The following is a 22446-nucleotide window of genomic DNA, read 5'->3' as shown; positions in this document are numbered from 1 at the left end:
CCACCCGTGCTGGGTTGCGAGGCGCAGGGCGGGCCCGGGCGCCGTCATCCCCGCCCGTCCCGCGCCGGCCGCGCCGCCGGCCCCGCCGCCTTCCGCGCTGACCTCCGCCGTGGCGGTCCGCGAGGGTCTCGCCGCAGCCTGCGGGCGGGGCGGCGGGCGCTCGGGACCGCGCCGGAAGCTGGGAGCCAAGACTGCGCCCGGGATGGCGCGCCAGGTAAAGCGAGCTGGCACACGGCCGTGAGCCAGGGACGAGGAAGGGACACACGACCGGGCGGGCCTGCACGGTGGGGCACGGCGCGGTCCTCGGGGGCGAGGGAAGAGCCCGGGACCCGCCAACTTCGAGATCGGGGTGTGCGGGGTCGGGCTTGCCGGGTGCCCAAGATTTCGTGCGGAGAAGTCCAGTACTCGCGCGACCCCTCCCCACTTCCTGCCACCAGTGTACACGCACCAGGAACCTCTCTTCGTCTTTGGAAACTCGGTCCTTTTGGTAAAGCATCACCCGCCCTCGGTTTGGCTTCTTTTAATGAATGATAAGTTATCCTGGGAGCGGTGGGCGTGAAGGCCTCAGGAGAATTAATAAATCTGATTCTTTTATTCTTGGTAGGATCCTGGACCCCCTGGGGTGGGAGGGAGACATGGAACTAGGTCCATGCTCACCACTTCCAGGCTTTATCCTCTAGGTAAAGGTGTGTAGGTCCGACAGCTGAAGGGAGAGCCCCATCGTAGCCTGGGCACAGTTGGACGAGTTGTTTTCAGGGCTGTGAAGATGCTAGGAAAACCCCATGATACCAGTGGGGAGTTGCCACATGTTCTTCTGGGAGCCAGTTCTGTAATTGGGGTGGCTCATGCGCTTGGGCCAACCTCAGGCAACAGTAGACTTCATGGTTGGGGGAGAAGGGGTTGGGGCATGCTGTGGCCAGGCCAGAGCAGTCACTGCCAGGACTTTGGTGTCATTAATGCCCCACACGCCCTTGGAAGGAAGGAGCAGCCAGGTAAGTTGGGCATCGTGGGAGCTGGGGCAGCCTCCCTTGCAGCCCTGGCTGTCCAGTTAAGCAGCCCAAGAACACCCTTGAATAGATTGCCTACTGGCCCCATGCTAGGGTCTCCTCATCCCACAGTTTCCTCATTTATAAAATGAGAGGTTGGACCACTGATCTTTCAGATACGAAGTTCTGGGGTGGGCGGACGGTATGTAGCTTCATGGAGAAGGTGGCCAGGAATGGCCCTGGGGAGCAGTCGGGCACAATCAGATGGAGAGGAACAGGGAGAGCCTCCTGTCTTCCTGTCCAGTGTGACCCCCGAAAGCCCAGGGGCATGTGAGCACAACCCACAGGTGGGGGGACGCAGGGTGCAAGGTCTGATCTGAGAGCCCAAACCGGAGGCATGCTGGGAGAATGGGTCTAGGCTGGGAAGGACCATGAAAAGATGGACAGGTCCTACGGCCATTGAAGCTGCAGTTTTCATGCTGGGCTAGTGACACGGAATGAGTGTTTTAGGAGGACCAGCGTGGCAGCAGTGAGTCAGGAGGCTGCACTGTTACAGCAATTCTGGATCAGCCCAGAAAGCTTTTCTGCTGTTGGTTGAGGGAGAGTGGCCTGAGAGCTATAAAGAGGGTGAAATAGCGGCCAGGAAGGACAGTGGGCCCAGATTTGAGGCCAGTGGTGGGCTTCCCTCTCCTGAAGGTGAGTGTGTTTTCACACTCATGGTTGCTCACTCCATCACACACACACTCCTCATTCTTCCTCTGCTTTTTCTGGGCAGAGGGAGGCTACTGACAGAACCACCTACCCTGGCCACAGTCGGTTTTCATTCTTATTTTATAAGATCTTTGTCTTAGAAGAGTTTGTCTAGAGCCTGAGATGGTGAAAGGCCTGGAAACCATGTCTTCCAGGTGTCTAGAAGAGCTGGGTATATTTAGGCAGGAGATAAAGAGGTGCTAGGATCAGGAAAAGTGTATGGGGAAGAGCCCATTCTGTGTAGCTGCAGATGGCGGGCTGTGACCTGCAGGTGGACGTTAGCAGACAGAGTTGGCTGCAGTAATACTAATCGTAGCACTTACTACATCCCAGTATTTGTTCCAGGTACTTGTTCTGTGTTCATTTGTTTCGTCTTCACAGCATCCCTATGACGTAAGTTATTCGGATCCCACTTTTATAGATGAGTTTGGTGAGGTTCCATAGCTAATATGAAGCAAAGCAGGACTTGGAATTCTGAGGTCAAGCCCCAAGCCCTGTGCTCTATCCCTGTCTGTGTGGCCAGAACTTCTTAACTGCCGAGCAGGCCAACGACAGGACCAGCTTCCGGGAATGTGGTAGGCACCCACCCATTCCTGAAGGCACTGACCTAGAAGTTGAAAAGCCACCCTGTTCGGGTGGAAGTCAGCATGAGATGCTCACTGCTTCTTAAAGGTCCACAGCACTTGCGTGTGATTTCTCGTTCACGGACATACTATATGGGACAGCTGGCCCTGGGGAGAGGAGAGGGGCTGAGCCTGTTTCGAGGGCCTGTTCACCAGCATGTTTTTCATTTCTAGGAGGACCAGGCAGGTTCTGCCCAGTCTCCAGCCTGTGACTAGACTGCAGTGTCAGAATCAAGGGGAGTTTGAAAATGTCAATTTCTGGGCCCTGAAAGCCCTGAAAACTTAATCATGATTTAGTAGATCTAGGATGAGGTAGAAAATCAGTCCTAATGAAAAGGGAACTTTGAACCTCAGAGCCCTTTTATTTTCTTTTTTCGGTTAGGTTGTAAATAGCTTCTGATGGGAGAAGCTGAGGGTACAGAGCAGTTTTCACCTGGTTTACTAAACGAAGGTTCTGTCTGCTGACTTGAACGAGCTCTCCAGCAGAACTACCCCTGGCTCTGCTGGTCCTCACTCCCCCTTTCTGGGCTCCAGCCAGGGCCATGCAGTTTAGCCGTGACTACAGAGCGTTTCCGGCGCTCAGGACTCTTCCCCTTCTCCCCATCACCACCTTAAACAAATCTGTGTAAACGTTCAGCTTTTATTAAGAGGTTATTGGGGATGGTAATGTCGGATACAGATACCCCCATGTTTAGCCCTGTAGACTTTACTGAGTAACAATAATTTTTAAAAATTGGATGTTAGATACTTGGTTTCTTAAGATGTACGGTCTTATTGGTTGTAGTCACAGTCAAGCACGGTGGAAGGGGCACCCAAATCTGAAACCAAAGGCCTGAGCCCTAGACTTGGCACGAGCCTGTCTAGACTCTGCCAGCTTGGCGCTCTGCTTCAGCCCCCCTCACTTCAGACCCTTCACCCCTCGCACAGGATAACAGTGTCGGAGCAGCATAGGACCGTTTTGTTAATCAAAGGAGAGATCTGAAGTGCCCCCAAAATGTGTAAGGATCACACATCTGCTGTTCTGTGGGCCCCTTGAGAGCAGCGTCTGTGTGTGACACATCTCACTCAGCACCCGGCAGAGTGCCTTCAACCTGTGGGTGTTAAAGTTAGAGGAGGGAGCGGGGAGAGGCTGGCTGAGTGGCCGGTGCACCTGGTACCCATATAACTGGGTGTGTCAGGGAAACTGTCCTTGGGGAGAGCAGCCCTGTGCCCACGATCCCCAGCTCTGCTCATCAGATCGGGACGTGTCAGGCTGGCCACCGTTCACAGCATGGCCTGTGTTTCATAGAGAGGGGGGCAGCTCATATCCCTGGTCCAGGAAGTGGCCAGGTGGACCCTCCAGAGTTCAGAATGTTCATGTTGTCAGCATGTTCTTTTGTCTCTGGCCCTAACTTGGACCTGCTGAGCCAGCTCTGTGTTGAGCTACCAGAGGTGGAGAAGAAATGAGCCTCCAAAGCCATCCCAACTTGCTTCTTCTCACTGGCCTCCTGGGGGTGTATTTTGGCGGGAGCTCTTATTTTGCAGGTGCGGTACACCCGTAGGTTATGGTTCTCAAGGAGTCAACTTAACTAACCAGACTCACAAAGGACAGACAGATAAAGCAGAATACACCAGTTCCTTAATAGACAGTGGTCCCCACCTTATCCGCGGTTTTCCTTTTTGTAGTTTCAGTTACCCAGCTTCCAGTGGCCTCAGGCTTGTGGCTGCTTCACTCCCATCTCTGCCTCTCTTGTCACGTGGCCTTCTCTACCCTGTGTGTCCATGTGTCTGTCTCCTTACAAGACGCAAGTCATACTGGGTTACGGACCCACTCTACTCCCGTATGAACTCATTTTAAGTGATTACGTCTGTGATGACCCTATTTCCAAATGAGGCCACAGGTACTGGGGTGAGGACCTACAGCATATCTCTTTGGGGACACAGTCGGCTCCCATCACTGTCTCTTGAGCAGATTCCTGCCACTCCTTCGCCTGCTCCCACGTGCCGGGCGCTCACCCCTCGCTTGCTGCTTTGCACTTCCTGGTGACACCTGGCCTCACTGGGATGGAACCAGCCAACTCCCCTGAGATTGTGCCCACAGGTGTCCATTGCCTTCCATGACCTGGCTGTGCGGTTCTCTGAGGAGGAGTGGCAGCTCCTGGGGACGGGGCAGAGGGAGCTGTACAGGGACGTGATGCAGGAGAACTACGAGACACTCGTCTCCCTGGGTAAGGAGCTGGCAGCCCTGGGGCCTTTCCGGGGAGGTGTGGCAAGTACCCGGGCTGCAAAGTGAAAGGGAGGCTGGATCCAGCACCCAGCGTGGCCAGAGGCGCCCTGGCACCCACCAGGCCTGAGTCTCCATCTATGAAAGGAGTGCCATTTGAGATGGGATTCCAAGAGCCTCAGCTTAGCCGGGCGCCTCTCTGACCTTTCCTGCCATTGTTGTTTCTATGGACTGCACTAGGTTCTAGACACTCTATGGTGGGGGTGCTAAAACGCTGGTGAAACACTGAGCAGGGTGCTCTCCAAGGTTCTGACGCTCTGGTTCTTGGGGTTCAGGTGGTCACACGAATACATGCATCAACATGGACGTGCAGGCGCTGGGGCTGCCTGCATGATTGTACCTAGGGGGACAGAGGCGAGCTTCCATTCCAGGGTGACTGTCCTTTTCTTTCCCAGGGACAGCTGAGCTGCTCCCCCTCTCTGCTTTCCTATCTCCCACGGAGCCTGGTGGAGCCATGAATGGGAGCGACCCTGGCGAGGAACGGGAGCCTCCTAGGGAAGGTGCCCCAGGTGAGTCATCTTGAAAGGCCAAGACCAGGCCCCTTTGGGCATGCTGGTCCCCCGGGGCAGCCTGGGCCCAGGTGTACTCACTCTTGTCCCTTTCACTGTGTGGGCCTCAGCCCACAGCTGTACTCGTCAGAGGACACTGATCTCAGCCCTCCCCACCTCACCACACTCCCCACCCCTCCCTGACCTTTCACCCTTTGTCCCTCTGGGCTGGGATCCTGGTACACTTGCCCATTGTGTGATGTGCTCAGAAGAAACCTGGGATCGCCCTTGGGGAACACCACCTCTTCAGGCCCCTTTCCTGCCAGCACCCCTGCAGAGCCAGCCTGCGGCTCCTGAAGGTGCTGCCACATGGCCAGCACCTGGAGACCTCAGATGGTGGATGTGGCCCAAGGGCCCAGCCTGCGCGAGGTTGGACATTAGGGGGTGCCAGGAGAGGCAGAGGGCCGGGATGGTGGGAGAGGATGGCGAGGCAGCCCTCTTGGCGTCCCCCCTCAGAGAAGTAACAGGTGACAGGTGACAAAGTGTAGAAGAGCACAGTTACCCAGAGTCCCAGCCCCGGCTGTGCCCGTGGGCAGGTCTGCGGCCTGAGCCCAGGTCCTCTCTCCTGGACATCAGTCTGTCCTTGGCTGCTTCTCCTGTGGTAGGAGGATCATAGGAGATGCTGGTGTGGAGGCGCGCACGGCAGTGTGAGTGCTGAGCAGATGCAGGGCGTGGGTGCTCACTGTGTCTCTCCGGCAGGAGGAGCGCCCCAGCACAGCCTGCACCTCACCGCCCTCGTACAGCTGGTCAAGGAGATTCCAGGCTTCCTGTTTGGGGAAGTCAGCCCTGAGAGCCGGGGAGCCAGCCTGGACGGAGAGCGGGTGAGCCCCGAGGGTAAGTAGGGCAGTGGGGTGTCCTCTCTGCTGTCCACAGGGTGAAGTTCAAGCTGTGGGCCGTACTGTGCACCATGTGCCTACCCAGCTGCTGCCAGACCTTAGGTAGAGTCACCCCGTTTCACCAACGCCCAGTGGCGTGCCTACCTTCTGAGGGCACATCCATAGTTGGTGAGGCAGTGGCTTCTTCCACACCCGTGCGGCCCCTGTCATTGTGCCCTGCGTGGCAGGTTCGGCCAGTCCCTGTTCTGTAGGTGAGGAAGAGGAAGCTGTGCCTCGTCTGGGTGGCCGTTCTGGACAAAGGTGCCCTCCCAGCCTTTGTTCTTCCCGCCTCACCACTCTCCTCTTACCCTCCCCCCGCCCTTCTCAGCTCAGGCCTTACCTCCTTGGGGGGCGGGTGGGGTCTGTCCCCACCAGTCCCAGTCTATAGGGTTCCTTTGAGTCCGCTCGGTTGATGGTAAATAAAACAGAAAGTGGGGGTGGGAGGGATCTTATCAGAAGACTGTGGCTGTGAATTGACATTTCAGAGCCCAGGGGTAACAGCACAGAGCTTACTGACATCCTGGTCATTTTTAGTGGCACACGACAAGGACGGACCAGGATTGGACAGTATTGGGGGCGTTTTACCTGCCCCGGGGCTTAAATGCCAGCTTCCGGTGTCGTCTCCCTCCTCCCCGACATCGGCGGTGGCAGTAGAAACTTGCCCTCTCCGAGGCCTGCTCAGCTGCCTTCCGGACACGCCCGTCAGCCAGCCCAGCCTGGCCACCATGTCCAGTGGCACGTCGTCATGCAGTGGTTCACCCGGAGCTAGGGGGCAAGGGAGCCCCCTCCCCATCAGTGAGTGGGACCCAGCGGGGACCAGCCCCCGAGCCCCTTCATTTTCTCTGGGACTCAGTGCCCCCCTTTGCTAAATGGGGACAAGCTCCCTGGGGAGCAGCACAAGTGCTCGGTCTCTGTGTGTAGAACAAAGAGGCATGACGCTCGTTCCCCGGGCGGCCCCTCACCTAGCCCTGTCGGTGCAGTAGCAGGTGCTCACGCTGCTCACACACAGTAAGCGGGGGGTGGTTCCTAACTAACGCAGGCCTGTCGGCAGGTAGCATCCCTGTGCACGTCTGATCTCATTCTCAGACCGACTCATCCAGGCCGTCCTAGAGCAGCGGAGGGCAGGGGTAGCCGTGAGAATGTCTCTGGGGTCTCACTTTATTTTTAAAAATTCTTACTATTTTGCATTTGTCTGAATATCTGTGTTTGTTAAAAATATTTTAAGTTAATACGGAATAAAATTGGCATTCCTGGAAAACATCCGTATTTAGACTATGGTTTCAGGTGTGGTCTGGCACCTTTGCTCTGGGGTTCCACGTGCCCACGTTTGAGAAGCATGAGGGAAACCTGGGGGCCTGCATTTTAAGGCTGCTGGCGTCACTTGCTGAGCCAAAGTCAGAGGCTGGAGTGGGGGGAGGGTCCCAGGCATTTGGAGTGAACAGAGTGGGTATTTACAGTTAGCACCAGGAGGACACAGGAAAGGACCCCCTTCCCCCCGCTTACCCAAGCGAGACTCCTGGAGCAAGCCTTGCAGGAGCTGGCTCTGCCACAAGTCCAGGTTCCCACGACTTGGCTGCTCCCCAGGGATTTGGGGCTAGAGAGGCCCGTCCTCTATGGGTACCAGGTGTGGGCAATTCCCCAGGGTCAGGAGCTAGGGCTGGACAGCCCGTCCTGTCTCTCCTGCTACAGGAACTGCTAACACACCGAGGCCTGCAGAGGAGGAAGACCCCGGAGCCCCAGGCCGGGAACACAGCACTCCTGCCTGTAGCCCCAGCAGGAGGAAGAGCCACAGAAAACAGGAGAGAGGGACCTCAGGGGCAGGTGAGAGGCTGCCTTTCCTGAGTGGGGCCTGTGCTGGAGCTGAGTGGGATGGAAATGGAGCTGTGTCACGTGCTCTCCCATCTGGGCCTCCTGACAACCTGAAAGGCAGGCGCCATCCCATTTTCGTGGGTGGGAAACCTCAGACACCCAGAAAGTCCCGCAGCTGCCACCATGAGGGCTGCACTGACCTTGGCCAATCATGCAGGTGCCACAGGAACCTCTCCTGGGAACAGCCCCTTGCAAGGCCTCATCAACTGCCTGAAGGAAATCCTGGTGCCTGGGCCCCAGCACCCGGAGGCGTCCCCGAGCTTACCACCTCCTGTCCCCGGCCTGGGCGCATCACGGCTAACCAGGGTGGAGCTGGGGCCTGGGGGCCCGCCCTGGGGAGGTGAGTTCCTGGAGACCCTCTCCTCAGGCCAAGGTTTCTGAAGCCCTGAAACTCACATTGCCTCTCTGTAGATATTTCCCTGTAAATCAACTGTCTTCCCGAAGGAGCCTTCCCAACCTGGCTTCTCTAGTATCATCAGGACCACATTCCTGGAGCCAGGTGGCTCTCTGAGAACAGCATTTGGGCAGCCAGTAGAAGACGGCTCGAAAACAGAGTTTGCCCTGGGTCCTTGTGTTCTTTACTCGTCCTAATGTGCGACGTGTCGGGAAGAGGTGCTGAGTGAGTGTCACTTCACGCTGACGCTAAGTGGGACGCTGAGCGTGGACTTGAAGGATGGGGCAGCGTGGTGGGGGCAGAAACGCGTGTCTTACAGTCCGGCACCTGTTAGCTGTGCAGGCCGAAAGGCTCCGGAAGCCTTTGAGCCTCAGTTTCCCCATCTGTAGAAGTTCCCACCTAAGGGCTGTGTGAGGCTTAGGTACAGTACTGTGCTTATGTGTATGTTTGCAAAAGGCTTGCTCCTCCTCTAATGTAAGTCCCGTTTGGGGCTCAGAGAGCCATCTACAAGTAGGGACCCGTCAGCCCTCTCCTTCAGTTGTACTTGGAGTCACAGCACTTGTGACTTTATGATGCGTTTCCACACCTCGCCTCCTTTCTCCGTCCAGTTCTGGGAGGTACACAGACAGGCGTTTGTAAACCTACCACCAAGAAGACAGTGGCCTGCGCCAGACTAGAGGAGTTACCGACGACGCACATCTCCAGATCTCTGACCCGGAACCGTTTTAATTGCTTGCCTGGATTGTCCACTTGTTTGTCACGAAGACTGAGGACACTGGGCTCAGGGTGAAAATGTGTTGCTTTTTCCTGTAGTGAAAACAGAGGCAGCATCTGGGGACTGTCCCCTCCAGGGTCTGCTGAACTGTCTGAAGGACATCCCAACAGCCCGGGACACGCGCCCCAGCCTCTCAGGATCAGGGGACCCACGACTGCAGAAGGATCCAGGAGCCTGGAAAAGGAATTCTGGAGGTAAAGGTCACAGGCTGGGCTGGGAGGGCCCTGGCCGTCCACCATCCTTCTTCTGCTCCAAGCAGGGCTGTCGGTAACCCTCTACAGTAAGACACTTGGGCCACACATCGGCATGTCAGTCAGAGTAGCCAGGTAGCGGGCACCTGGCTACGTAAATGGTGCTGGTCACATAGGAGGTGCTTTGTCAGTCAGTGGTAATTGTCCAGATTGGCTCTTAGAATAGGAGCCAAGAGCCAAGAGATCCAGAGGGAAGGAAGAGATGGTAGGGAGGGAGAAAGTCCGAGAACAGAAGACATAGCTCCAGCCCGGTAGATAGTGAGGGCCTAATTTTGATGTGGGGGTTCTCTGTGTCAGGGGGAGTAGTGTTTCCGCGCACTAGCTCACCAGTGCTTGGTAGCTTCTCAGAACATTGAGACAGTCAAATTGAGACAGATGTGCAAGCCTTGGAGGAAAGGCCCTGATTTGGTGCTGTCTGGGGACAGCTGATTTGGCACCCTCAGTAGAAACCTTTGGAGGTACCCTGTGGGGGGTCTGGGCGTGGGATGCGGAGTGTGAGTTGTTCCATCTGTGGGTGACTGAGCAGTGATTCTCTCAGAGTGGAGACTGCCGTGGAAATCAGGGGCCGTGAAAGCCCCGTCCTAACCCTATAACGGCCTCATGGAGGGCTTCCCACAGGGCCCAGACCCCTCCAGACCTCTCCGCCCTGCCCTGGTCCTGGCGCTGTGGTGAAGATGGAGGATGGCTGGGCCCAGAGCCCCCCAATGCCTGCATCCTGTCAGCTCGGCAAGCGGACCCACAGCCCCTCTCCCACCGGCAGCCTGGGGGGTGATGGAGACACCAGTGGGGTCCGAGTGCCCAGCTGGGGCCCCACAACTCAAGGTGAGGCCTGGGTATCTGCCTGACTCCTGATGGAGTTCCCAGCCCGGCAACAAGGTTCTGCCCACCCACAGGGGAAGGCCCTGGCTGTTCTCCTCAAGCAATGAATCCCCTCCCTTAATCCACGTCCTCCTTAATTCAGCCTTTGCCCCGGAAGCCCTCCACTGTAAGGACCTTCATTTGCAGGGATTTCCTAACTGTCAGGGAGCTGGCCACTGCATACGTGGGGATCTCTCCATCCCACCCCAGGGCCTGGGAGTACCGTTCATGTCGTTCCCTCTGTAGCAACAGAGCAGACCAAAGTCCCCCACTGAAGGGTGTCCTGCGTGACAGGCTCCCACGCCTGGTGGAGGATTCATCACCCCTGCAGAGGGCGGGCAGGACAGCCAGCCTGGGGCCAGGCCGGGGGACCTGCCAGAGGTGGTGATAGGGCCATCTCCCCTGTCCCAGCCGGCAGTGCCTCGAGCTCACCCCTGGAAGCCCTGGAGGCCTGTCTGAAGGGCATTCCCCTGAGTGGGTCGTTACCTCCCCAGCCGCTGGCCACCTCTTGGTTCCGGAGCCCCCAGCCGGGAGACCCCGGGTCTCAGAGACCCGAGCTGCAGCCCCGCGGATCACACAGTCAAGGTAGACGGGCCGTGGGCTGGGGGTGGCGGCTGTCCCAGCTCACAGCGGGGGGTGGAAAGCTGATGACACCGTTCTGTCCCCCTCTCCTCATCCTGGACCTCCTGAAGCTCACGTTCTCCTCCCCCCGCCCCTACCTGCCCCTAAACAGCCCCGAGTTTGGTGGAGGCCTCTTACACTCTCCCCTCCCAGTGCCTTCTCCAAGAGCTCTTAGTCTCTAGCCCCCCGAGACCAGAGGCTGGGTTCCCGTGGAGTACCATGCTGTGGTATTCTTAGTCAGCACTGTGAGCACCCTCACCGAAATGGGAGACCCCAGTGGGAGATCCCTTGGGGCAGGACTCATGGGCACCTGCCCACAGCTCAGGGCCCAGGGGGCCTCTTCTCCTGTGGCTTTCCCATGATTCCAGCTGTGCTGTTTCCTGCAGAGGTGACCGTGGGGCCTCTTCTGGCTCTGGGCCTGCAGGGCTTTGTGAGAGACAGCCCTGCCCTCCCTCCAGGACCCCATGGCACCCCCACCAGCTTCTCCTCGTCCAGCAGTACTGATGGGGACCTAGATTTCCAGAGCCCTGAGGGCAGCCAGGGGCGCCGGCGTGGAAAAGGTGAGCTGGCTGGCCTGAGCCTGGGGGTCGATCCTAAGAAAGGATAGGGGGAACCCCCACCCACTGTCATGTCCCACCCACCCGTGTCTGGCCTGCTCAGCGCTGGCTGCAGAGCTGGGGTACCCAGGCAGAAGAGACATGGGACTTTTTTTTTGGGGGGGGGCGGGGGGTCTGTTTTAGCGATTTGGCTCAGAAGGGGCAGGACAACATTTAAGATCTCTTAAAAAATGAAAAGGGTCCCCTTTTACTTCAAATTGTTCCTTATCTCAGCCACAAAGAAGTAAGTGCCTGTGGTATCAGACTTACCTCTGACTTAAGAAAAACCATCATGAGATTCATGCAGGAACACTTTAAAGAGTGTATGTGGTGACCTGCGTCTCCCCAGGGAGAGGCATCCATGGTGAGCTGTCACCTCTTTGGAAGTGTACAGGGGTTTCCAGGGTCCCTCTCAACCTTTTTTCCCTCCTGAATAATCCAAGTGCTGTTGGTCTGTCTTGTCCACAGACCCCGGCCCCTGGGGCTCCCCTCTGTATCCTGGCCTCATCCATTAACAGTGGAAAGGCCGAGAGCTCAGCCGGGACTCTGCACGGGCCAGTCGGGGCCCACAGGACAGGACTGGGGCCCTTCTGTGTCCATGCAGCCTGGATCCCTGCACCCTGCCAGGGCTCAACCACTTGGTGTGGGAGCTCTTTCCTCCTAAAAGCCAGCCTATTTCTTAACGTTTAGTCTTACATAGGTAATGCAATCATGTGGTCTTGTTCTAAAGCCACAAAAGGTTATGTCAGAGCGGTGACGTCTACCTCCTTCCCCTGCCCTCTAGCACCTGTTGTCCTCCCTGAGTTCTTTCCACTTCAGAGACATTCTGCGCGTGGCCAAGCTTCCTGCTCCCTCACACACGGTAGCATTCTACACACAGCTTCTCTACCATGCTTTTTACCTCAACACTTACTTACCTTTGACATCTTCCTGTATTTTGTCTGGATACTCCTTGCACACTCGCAGCTCTCCCTGCTTTTCAGCAGCTGCATGGTCTTGTGTTGGAGGCGTCAGCACGTTTCTTTTCCACGCAGCCTCTGCTGACAGAACTTGTTTTCTAAGTAGCCCACACTGTAGATTTCATAGCGCCTTTTAGAAGCTTCCTGCCCAGCTCCCTCTGTTGGCCTAGAACTCAGCAGTGTCCTGTGGGGAAGACCGCATTGGGGGTTCCAATAATTGTCACTAGGCCGTTCCAGCCCCACGTGACAGCCAAATATCTGGTGGTTTCTTTCCTTGCTCTGCCTGATCTGGCATCAGCAAACACCCTCAGGAAAGATCACGGCGACAGCTGTCAGCTCACAGGAGGAGCCTCTCCCTCTCTAGAATGTCAGCTCACCTGGTTCCCGTTGCTTCCATAGCTCTGGCACTAGCAGTGCGATTTTTGCAATTTGTTTGGGTTTTCTTCCTAGTTGAACCGCATTAGTGTTGGTCTTCTTCGACCGACCCCATCATGCCCAGAGTCGTGGGCGCCTTGAGTGTGTCCCCTCTTGGAGTAGTGAGGGCAGCCCTGTAACATTCCATCCCCAGAGCCGTCCTGGGGGCGAGGCCGGGTGGTGGCGCCCCTCACAAGGGTGGAGCTGGTTGTCCTGCCAGCATGCCTACGGCCAGTCTTTCTCACCACTGACCAGGCTTCCATGCAGGCAGCTGAGACAGGTTGGCCCAGCGTGAGCAGGGCCGCCCACAGCCAGGACTGATACGTGCTTGGGGCCAGGTCTCTGTCCGGGTGCTGTGACAGGTGCCTCCTCCCATGGGCCCAGCTGCCCTGGACACAGGGCACAGGCACGGCCCCGAGGGTTCACAGAAACGAAGCTCTGACTGTCTAAGATTGCGAATGTTGGGTTTTCACAGGAGGCCCAGTGGGAAGTTCCCCACTCCAGGGCCTGGAGAACTGTCTCCGAGAGATACCTGTGCCCAGGTCGCAGCCTGCCTGGTCCTGGTCCTCGGCAGGGGACAGGGGGCCACGAAGAGCAGAGCCTAAAAACTGGACGGCAGACAAGGAAGGTAAAGTACAGCTGCCCAGGTGTCTGGGAGCAGGAAAGGCACTCACGAGCTGGTGCCCCGGGCACTGCCTCTCCCAGCCCCGGGTGGGCCCACATCCACCTGAGATGACAAGATGCCCTGTAAACGACCCAAGCAGAGTAGTGGGTGGAATCAGGGCAGGGCCCTCTGCTGCTCAAGTCCAGACCTGAGCCACAGCCTTGGCAGTGGAGTGTCTTTTGATCCTGGCTATGTCAGCCCCATATGCCTCGCTGTCTGGCACAGTGGCAGTGAGCTGTGGGGCTCCCAGGAGTCTAGGCTGCTGGATCTGAAGAGATCCTGGGGGGTTTGGGGGCCTCTGGGAGCATCTTCAGGGCTGGAGTGTGTCCCACACCCGGAGCTCATGTGCCCGAGCATCCATGATGGCAGAGTTGTTCTCTGTCCACTGACTTCTTTCCTCAGCACCAACAGGGCCCTGCAGGGCTGACAGGCCTCTTGACCTCTCATTCAAACAGGACGGAGGGGCGAGGCCTGTGAGCCAGTCCATCTGGGACGGCGTGTGGGAGACGTGCCCACCAGGAGCCTGCGGCCGGCCAGCCCACAGGTGCTCGCCTCTAGCAGCGTCCCTGCCTGCTGCCAGCAAGGGCTCAGAGACCCTGTGGCCACCAGGCCAGGTCCATGGAGATGGCTCCAGGAAGGTGAGCGGATGTCTGCCCCCTGCACTTCTGACATGTTTTCCCTCCAAATAAAGTCTCTGATGAGGGAATCGATTTTCCCATCCCTCTCCTTCTCCCCTGCCTTACGCCCATTGCCCAGACTGCCAACTGGAGCACGTGACCTGTGTGCTACTCTGCTAGCTGCACATGCACGTTCCCCAAAGACTGCTGCCAGGGCACTTGGAGGTGTGCTAAAAGAAGACAAAGTGACCCAAAGTGCTGAAAGTATACTGTTTTTACCTGGCCACTGGGTTTCTCCAGGGGAGAGACTGGTTGTTTATTGCAGGGGGTACCTGGGCGTGAAGAGGGAGTCCTGCTGCTGCTATTGCCACTTAGTTTAACTCACAGCAGAATTCCTTCCTGGACCTGCGAATGTGGTGGTAGGCTCAGACTTACGTGAATAGATATGGCATTTCTAGGACTCCCTCCCTCCAGGCGAGAGCGAGCTGTGGGGCCTCCTATGGACACACCTGAGTTTCTGCTCTCGGACTGCTGGTCCTGAGGGAGGGCAAGGAGGAGGGGCTCCCCGGCTTCTTAGACCCGGGGCCTGGCTGGAACCCACTACTAAGGCTTCCAGGGCCTGGAGACTTCTGAAAAGTTCCCCAGCTGGCTTTCCAGAGGGGCTGGGGACCTGGCTAGGCTCTGGCTTCACTTCTCTCCACCGTTTGTAGCCAGAGAGGAAGCGGTTCAGGTCCATCAGAGCTTGTCTAGGGCCACTGGCTGGGCTGGAAGGGGACCAGCTCTGTGTGCCTGTTACTTAAGGCGGAGGGTCCACTTGCCTGTCATCAGGCTGACAGACAGGAGGTCCTTTTGTTGTCATTTGCCCAGGTACAGCCACTATGCCCTCCCCACTCCACTGCCTGGAGAACTCTCTGAAGGGGATCTTGCCGGGGAGGCCCCTGCGCTTTGCCTGCCTGGCCAGCCCCAGCCCCGGCCCCAGCCCCGGCTCTGGCTCCAGCTCCAGCTCCAGCTTTAGCAGCTCAGAAGAAGACCTGAGGCTGGAGCCTAAGCTCTGGCAGGCGCTCCTGCAGGGTAAGCTTGTGGGGGAGACAAGAAGGCAGGGAGCTATGCCCCGGGCGGGGGCCTTGTCCCTGATACCAGCTTTGTTTGTGATGCAGAGAGGGACCCTCTTCCCAGCAGCAAGGGTCCTGGCCCTCCGTCCCCACGCTCTGGTGGCACCCCCGCTGGCAGCAGCCCTGGTGGAGGCCCAGGGAAAGCAGAGCCCAGGGACCACTTCAGCCTCAGTGCAGGTGAGCCTGGGTCTCCGGAGAGGGGCGTGTCCCTGGGGGCCACAAGTCCAGAGACTCAGTTCTCTGAGTCCTACCAGTCACTTTGCCTGACTTGCCAGAAAGTTCTCTACTCTTGTCATGCTTGAGTTCCTTGTACAATGAGCTGTGCCCCGGAGAGACGGTAGGGCTATTGAGGTGAACGGGGTCCCAGGGGTGTTCGTTAGAAAGCCTGGGAATAAACTCAATAGGCATATGTTACAATGTTATATATGATGTGTGCACATTACACACAGTAATAATGTATATACACGTATATACTGTTGTGTGGGCCTAGCCTGTCCACAGTGATGAGTGAGACTCAGCTAGGAATGCCTGAGGCACTCACCCGGCCCTATTTCTGAGGGAGCCTCACAGACATTTCCTCACCTGGCCATTGTTTTGGCTGGGCCAGCCCTGTGGCTCTTATTATAATCACAGGACACACTTCAGCAAAAACCATCAGGGAACTTTGAGAAACAGGATTTGTTACTCATAGTTCCTGGAGGGCAGGGCAGGCTTGAGGGACACACCGCGAGGTGGCATGTAGAGAGAGAGAAAGCTCTGTCTTTATATTAGGGTCGAGGGCGGAGTGTCTAGGGTTTGGTGGCTTTGCTCTATTGGCTAATTTAAAACACAAGAGTGGGAATTAGGGCACAGGGAAGGGAGAAGCGGGGTTACTTGAGTGGTCAGTTGTCTAGTTCACCCAGGGCTTTCTGAAAGAGGGACGTTTGTGGGGAAGAGGGGACAGCCTGGTTCCTTATCTGGTTGTTTCGCTAGTCCCTGGGTCATACAACGGGCAATTTGTTTCTCTAAGACGATGTCTTTTGAAATGGATGCCTCAGCAACCCAAAGCTTAATGTCGGATGCTTTCCTGCCAGCTTCACACGAGTAATCGGAAAGCTTAATGTCAGGGACTTACACTACATGAACATATATGTATGTGTATATAATGATCACAATGCACATTTTAAAATTTGGCAATAAACAAAACAGCGTCAAAAGTGAGATTCCTCCACCTGGGAGAACTGAGGGGTTGTCTTGTCGAGAAAGCTAGAAATGCTGCCCGCTCTCGCAGGCCACCTCGCTTTCCAGTCCAAGCCTGACCCAGTGTTCGACCCGGCAGGAAAAGCAGAAGAGAAGATGGAGGGCACGTCCCAGGCGCCCAGGAGAGATGCGTGCGTGGAGACCCCAGGCCGGCCTGGCCTCCTGGGCAGCACCCAAGGAGGTAGGGGTGGGGTGATCGGTCGGGGAAGGGGGCTCCCCGTGAACTCAGGCAGGTAGCCCCCTGCCAACCTCGGCCTCTGTACAGGCCCAGACTGTACTCAACGTTCCTCGCTGTCTGGCGAGGCTGGCAGGAAGGCAGAGTGGGCCCGGCATGGACCATGCAGTCTCCCATGGCCCACAGGGCACCCCTGGCACAGCCCTGGAGGAGCCTCACTGTGGGGGGACCTGCAGATCTTGGCCCTCTCCACCCGCTGTCCCGGTCCCCACCCCCAGTAGAGCCAGAGGAGTCATGCCTCCAGATAATCCAGTCCCCTTATCACACAGGCTCCAACGGACTATTTGACCAGAGTTGGGCTCCCTGACGGGCCAAGTGCATCCACCTGGCATCTCATTCAACCATTATTTGAAAGTCAGAAGTTTGATATTTTTTAGGTCATGTCCAAATATCCCCATGTCAGACGGGCTCTGTCAAAACAATATGTGTCTACACCCCAAGCACCCTGTGCTTTCTGCAGAGGCAGTTGGGAGTCCCAGCCCTGCCCTGCGGCCGGAGAAAGGGCCCAGGCTGAGGCCCTGCCAGCCTCCTGGATCCGAACCTGGGCCCCCATCCTGGAAGCCTAGGGTGGCTGAAGAATCCAGGGGCCTGGGCCCTGGACACGCAGGACCAAGTGCTGCAGGTGCGCTGGTGTCTCCCCCATCCCCTCAAGCGATCAGGAGCCGTGCAGGCACAGGGCTGAGCAGGGGGTCAGCGTGTGTACAGCCGCCCACCCGCCTTCCCGCTGATCAGCTCCTTCCCGCAGAGCAGACTGGCCAGGAGCCCAGGTCACAGCTGGGGGAAAGTTTTTCTTAACCTTCTACATTTGTTTGGGTCAGAGGCAGGAAGAGTCTCACCTTCAACTCAACTTCAGGTTGCTTTTTTCAGTTCAGTGTTTTCTTACAGAAATAGCTGGCTTTTTCATAAAAGCGCAGATACCTTTTAGAGGCAAAACAGATATTGAGACTCGTATCAGAATAGATGTACCCAGAACCAACGCTTGGAGCCTGAGAGGTGTTTAGGGAATAGACGAGAAAACTGAGGTCGTCACAGGGAGTGACCTGGCCAAGGGCCTCCTGAGCCGTGGGGGATGTTCCACATCACACCTGACGCCGAGGAAGCTCCTCTGTAACGCGCACAGAGGAGACACGCAGCGAGCGTGAGGCTCGGTCCCCTGGCTCACTAGGACATGCCCCGGGCTCCTCACACTAGACTTGAAGCGGCCTGCGGTGGCTCCATCACTGGCTCGCAGGTTGGGCTTCGCTCAAGGTGCAGCTGTTTCTTTAAGCGCTGCTCTGGCCCGACGCTGGCAGGCCCGTGCCTCTCCCTCACACAGAAGAGCACCTGTGACAGTGGCAGTATTGCTCGCCCTTAGCTCAGATCCTTCTTAAAGAACTTGACCCGGCAGCAGTGAGGTCCTTCAGCCACTCCAATCTGATTGATGCCCTGGAGGTGCTGACAGGAGGCTGGGGCTCAAAGGGACAGTGGAAGAACAGGTCTGCCCCACCAGCCCGAGGTGGGAACAGGGCTTTCTTGTGACGTGTGCTTGGGGTGGTACTGGTTCCAAGGGAATAGGGTGAAGGATTTGGTGATTTTTTAAAGAGTAATTGAAGACTTAAGACCCGATGAATCTGTAACTTCTGAATAGGAAGGGTGAAGGTCAGGAGAGGGGGAACCTTTGTGGTTCGCTTATGACCAATTCTACTGGGTACTGACGTGGACCCCGGTCACCCCCAGGGTGGCCTGGCCCTCCTAGGCCCTCTTCCAGATGCTGCCCATGGCCTTGGCCTTGTGCTAGCTGCTGAGGCTTCTTTAGGCCCTGCCCACTGACTCCTGAGGGCACTGTTACGTGCCCTCTGGCACCCTTTGAACCCCAAGGTGGCACAAGGAGCCCGTTGATCCTTCTCCTAGAAGGTGGGAAAGCTTGGTTACCATGGAAACCCAATCTGTGATTTATCCTGTCCGTGAGTTTGGGGAACAGCCAGGAGATGTGGCCACTTTCGATGTCATGAGCATTGTCATAGATAGTCTCAAGCCTGAGTGACTTCCTTCCCCTCGAAGGCCAGGCCCTAGTCGGGCAGGCTGCTAAGTATGCTATGTCAGGGTGCCCCTGAAGGGAGAGAAAGGTGCTGATAGCCTGAGAACTCACCCCACATCCCTGCTCTGCTTCTAGCCAGGACCGAAACAAAGCCGCTTCCCAGAGGCCTGCCTGGGCCGCCCCCCGCTGCCGCTGCCCCTCCGGCTTTGCCTCCTGCCTCCCCACGGCCACCGTGCCCCTGTGGCAGTTCTCTGCAGCAGGAGCTCCACAGCCTCAGTGCTACCCTCTCAGAGAAGTTGGACCAGCTCGCCACGGCCCTGGCAGGTCTGTCTCAGGAAGTGGCTACCATGAGGACCCAGGTGCATCGGCTAGGGAGGCGCCCGTGGGGCGCTGGGTCAAAAGGCCAGGCTTCCTGGCCACGGGCCCTCCCCCGGGGACCTCACTGGGCTCCTGACCCTGCTAATAGACACCTGCCCTACCGGAGACAGAAGGGCCCCACTAGGCTGAAACCAAAGATCCTACGAGGCCAGGCAGAAGGCTGCAGGGCTGATGGCACCTCAGGCCTCTCCCACGGGACACCCCACCTGGGGCCTCAGTTGTCTCCAGACGCTCACCTGGCAGAACCTTTTGGGTCCGGCTCCAGCCCTTCCCAGCAGCCCCCATACTCGGCATGCAGCCGAGCAATGCTGACTGTGCACCCCCCGCTTGGACACACGGGGGGCCACCAGAGCCCCCCACCCCCTTCAGTGCCTGCTGCCTTTCCCCCCCAGATGGCCTCTCCTGCCACTAGTGCAGACGCAGAGCCACCAGCTGCAGCAGCTGCACCAACCGGGACCCGAAACTGGCCCAAAGATCCAAATGGCCTGTTGGCAGGGGTCCAGAGAGCTCTCAAGGTGGAACTGTGGGGTGGGGAACATAGGGACCTGAGATGGGGTGCCCCTGACTGCCTTCATCAGCTCAGTCCTGCTAAGAAAGCCCTGACCCCAGCTGCCACTCCTAGGGGCTGGCCTGCCCCTTCACCCCACTCCAGCCGAACCTTCCCCATTTCTGGGCCATGAAGATCAGGCCCCCCTTGGCCTGACCGCCCCAGACTCCAGGATGCTGTTTGCTCATGGGGGCCTCCGTTTGGGGTGCATTCCTCAGCCATGCCTCTGCCTCCTTGGCTCAGGTTCATTCAGACGTAGTTCCCCTCCCATCTGTCCCACCAGAACTGCCAAAGCTCGCAGGCGGGTGGTGACATACACTCATGTGCACAGCACATGTGCCCAGGGCGCCCTGAGCAGCTGCAGAGGCCCCCCCAAAAGCCCGTCTCGCTGATACCTGCCCTTCCTGATCTCAGTGCTGAGAGGGTGAGGCTCTCGCCTTCCTGGTAAATACAGGCATAGATTTCATTTGGGGAGAACTCTGCCCCTTGATCTAGGCTGGATTTTCCCATGTGGCTTCTCAAATTAAAGGACTTGGTTGCTGAGGAAAGGTCCTTGGCTCCACAGAAAAGGCTCGGTGGGTCCACACCAGGACATGGCTGATTGGTTTGTTACCACTACTGGGGACACGATGGCTTCGCTGCCTGCCCTCCCGACACTCGAGAGACCTCAGCAGTCTCCCAAAGGGCTGGGGAAGGCTGGCGACAGGACAGACTGGGAAAGAGTGGCGCATGTACTGTTTCCCGGGGGTGCTGTAACAAAGTGCCACGGAATGGGCGGCTTAAACAGACTCCACTCACACTGCTGGATGCCGGAAGTCCAAGAGCCAGGTGTCAGCAGGATGGGTACCTTCTGAGGCTGTGAGGGAGTCTGTCCCAGGCCCCTCTCCTTGGCTTGTTGGTGGCCGTCTTCATGTTCACGTGGCACTCTCCCCATATGCACGTCTCAGTGTCCCCTTTGTGTAAGGACACCAGTTGTACTGGACTAGGGCCCACCCTAATGCCCTCATTTTAACTTGACATCTTTAAAGACCCTGTCTCCAAATCAGGTCACATTCTGAGGTCCTGGGGGTTAGGGTTTCAACATGAATTTTGGGGGGCACAGTTCAACGCATGACACGTGTAAGGGACTGGACCAGTCTTGGTTTCATCTTGGGAGAAGAAAGCATAACCAGGGTGTCTCTGGGCCAGAATGGCTTGCTCTGGGCCCCACCCCTCAGGTGGCGTGTGGCGGTATACTGGGCCTGCCAGTTACCCACCTCGTTTCCCTCCCCAGGGTCAGATCTTTCCCCAAAAACTATGTTCTTACCTGTGTCCTCATTTGATTTGAGGAGTCTTCTGGAACTGTCTGTGGACATGTGTCACCCAAGAAGGACAGGCCTGGCATGGGCTGGCACAGTTATGACTGCTGTCAGGAAACCTGGGTGCCAGTGCTGAGGCCCAGCTAAGTCGGAGCCCAGCAGGGGCTGCCCCAGCAGCACCTTGTGGCTGGTGTGCCTGGTGCACCCCTGAAACTCGGGTCATAGGATATACAGGGCCTGGCCTATGCTCTCTGTTGCCCCGTGGAAGCAGCGGGATGGAGGGGAGAGGCCAGCGAGACAGGCTGTCATGGGGGGTGGGGTTGGGAGGGGTTGCGTTAAAATGTTTTCAAGTAAGCAATCTGCACAGCGAGCCATACTTGATAGAGAATGAGGAACAGAAAAGTTCTAGACTTTCCGCTCAAGACCTCAGGGAGATGAGTCCAGCTCCTTTTAAAGCTGTGCAGAGAGCAACACTGGACACATTTTAGAGCCAGTAGACAGGGTAGGACAGGGACTGGCGGGAGGAAAAGGAAGGCGGGACCTCCCCATGGGCCTCAGTGCTGGCGGGCAAGGCCCTGGCAGTGAGGAGAGTTCCATTTACCCCTGCTGGGCCCTCCTTCCATCCTGCCTGGCCAGCCTCCATTTTCTCCTCTCACCCTTTTCAAGAAGGGTAGTGGGAAGTGGTCCGCCATCTACGTTTGGCCTTTTAAGGTTTGGTGGTGTGAATTTCACAAACACCAGCTCTCACACAAACTCTGTGCAGCAGGCATGAGAACAGATCAGCTCAGTGTAACTTGCTCATGGTTGCACAGCATTTCACTGGCAGAGCCGGGAAAGGCGCTGGACCTTCCTTTGTGCTCTGCAGCCCTGATACATTACCTCCCCTGCTGGGCACAACTACCCATCCTGCTATGGTGGACCAACATACTTGGAGTCAGCCGAGTGCCGGACATTCAGATCTTTAAAAAAAAAAGTGGAAAATAAGTAATAAAATGAATGGTAAGAAGTGTCATTCTGCAGCTGTTTGTCCCACGGGTCCACTGGTTGCTTTGCCACACAAAACAAAAATTTTTTACAATAGTTAACTGAAAAGTTGCCTAGAATCACTGATTTGGTGAAAACTGTATGCAGTTTACGACACTGGTAGTGTGTCCACCTCCTTCACCTACTTTATGAGGAAATGTCACTTTGGTGGGAGAAACCGAGGGACCTTTTTGAACTCAGGAATTCCAGGGGTCTGGAGGTAGAGGACAGAGAAGGCTCTAGCTCTGCCTGTCACCATTCTGGGAAGCAGCCTGGAGGACGGCTTCTGGCAGACCTCCCCTCCTTCCATCAGAGGTCCTCCAAGTGTTCCATCTGCTACCTGCCAGCCTGAGGCCACTGTAAGGCAGGAAACAGAAGGTCCCTCTGCAACTGATCGAAATCAGAGTGGACTCTGCACGGTCTCCAGGCCACCCCTGAGGTCTGGAATGAGGGTGGAATGGAAGAGGCCGCAATGGGGGTGGGAGGTGCAGGGACCACAATCCACTGCCTGTGACGACACCCCATGATGTCACT

General features: G+C 57.0%; 1 protein-coding gene across 2 annotated transcripts; it reads left to right on the top strand.

The window, feature by feature from the left end:
* The first annotated feature begins 87 nt into the window (after positions 1-87).
* KRBA1 (KRAB-A domain containing 1) lies at positions 88-21856 on the top strand. Of its 2 annotated transcripts, none has more exons than XM_033099011.1 (18): positions 88-214; positions 4440-4566; positions 5018-5131; positions 5870-6004; positions 6580-6840; positions 7735-7866; positions 8072-8254; positions 9122-9277; positions 9953-10156; positions 10604-10777; positions 11200-11373; positions 13258-13410; positions 13902-14084; positions 14931-15134; positions 15221-15352; positions 16446-16595; positions 17110-17271; positions 18802-21856. In XM_033099011.1, the coding sequence occupies exons 1-18, from the start codon at positions 203-205 to the stop codon at positions 19722-19724; spliced, it is 3579 nt and encodes a 1192-aa protein (XP_032954902.1). In that variant the 5' UTR covers positions 88-202; the 3' UTR covers positions 19725-21856. The 2 variants fall into 2 exon arrangements, with proteins under 2 accessions (XP_032954902.1, XP_032954901.1); XM_033099010.1 differs by having other exon boundaries at positions 109-214; positions 16494-16595.
* The last annotated feature ends 590 nt before the right edge of the window (positions 21857-22446 follow it).

This window comes from Rhinolophus ferrumequinum, chromosome 26 (genome assembly GCF_004115265.2).
Source record: "Rhinolophus ferrumequinum isolate MPI-CBG mRhiFer1 chromosome 26, mRhiFer1_v1.p, whole genome shotgun sequence".
NCBI classification, from domain to species: Eukaryota; Metazoa; Chordata; class Mammalia; order Chiroptera; family Rhinolophidae; genus Rhinolophus; species Rhinolophus ferrumequinum.
This window is presented reverse-complemented; position numbering and strand designations above follow the sequence as displayed.

What these genes read in the sequence shown, in the direction of transcription:
- KRBA1 (XM_033099011.1), top strand. An exon ending in ATGGAGATGGCTCCAGGAAG is followed by an intron (nt 14,085 to 14,930) that starts GTGAGCGGATGT and finishes TCATTTGCCCAG; the next exon opens with GTACAGCCACTATGCCCTCC. An exon ending in CGCAGGACCAAGTGCTGCAG is followed by an intron (nt 17,272 to 18,801) that starts GTGCGCTGGTGT and finishes CTCTGCTTCTAG; the next exon opens with CCAGGACCGAAACAAAGCCG.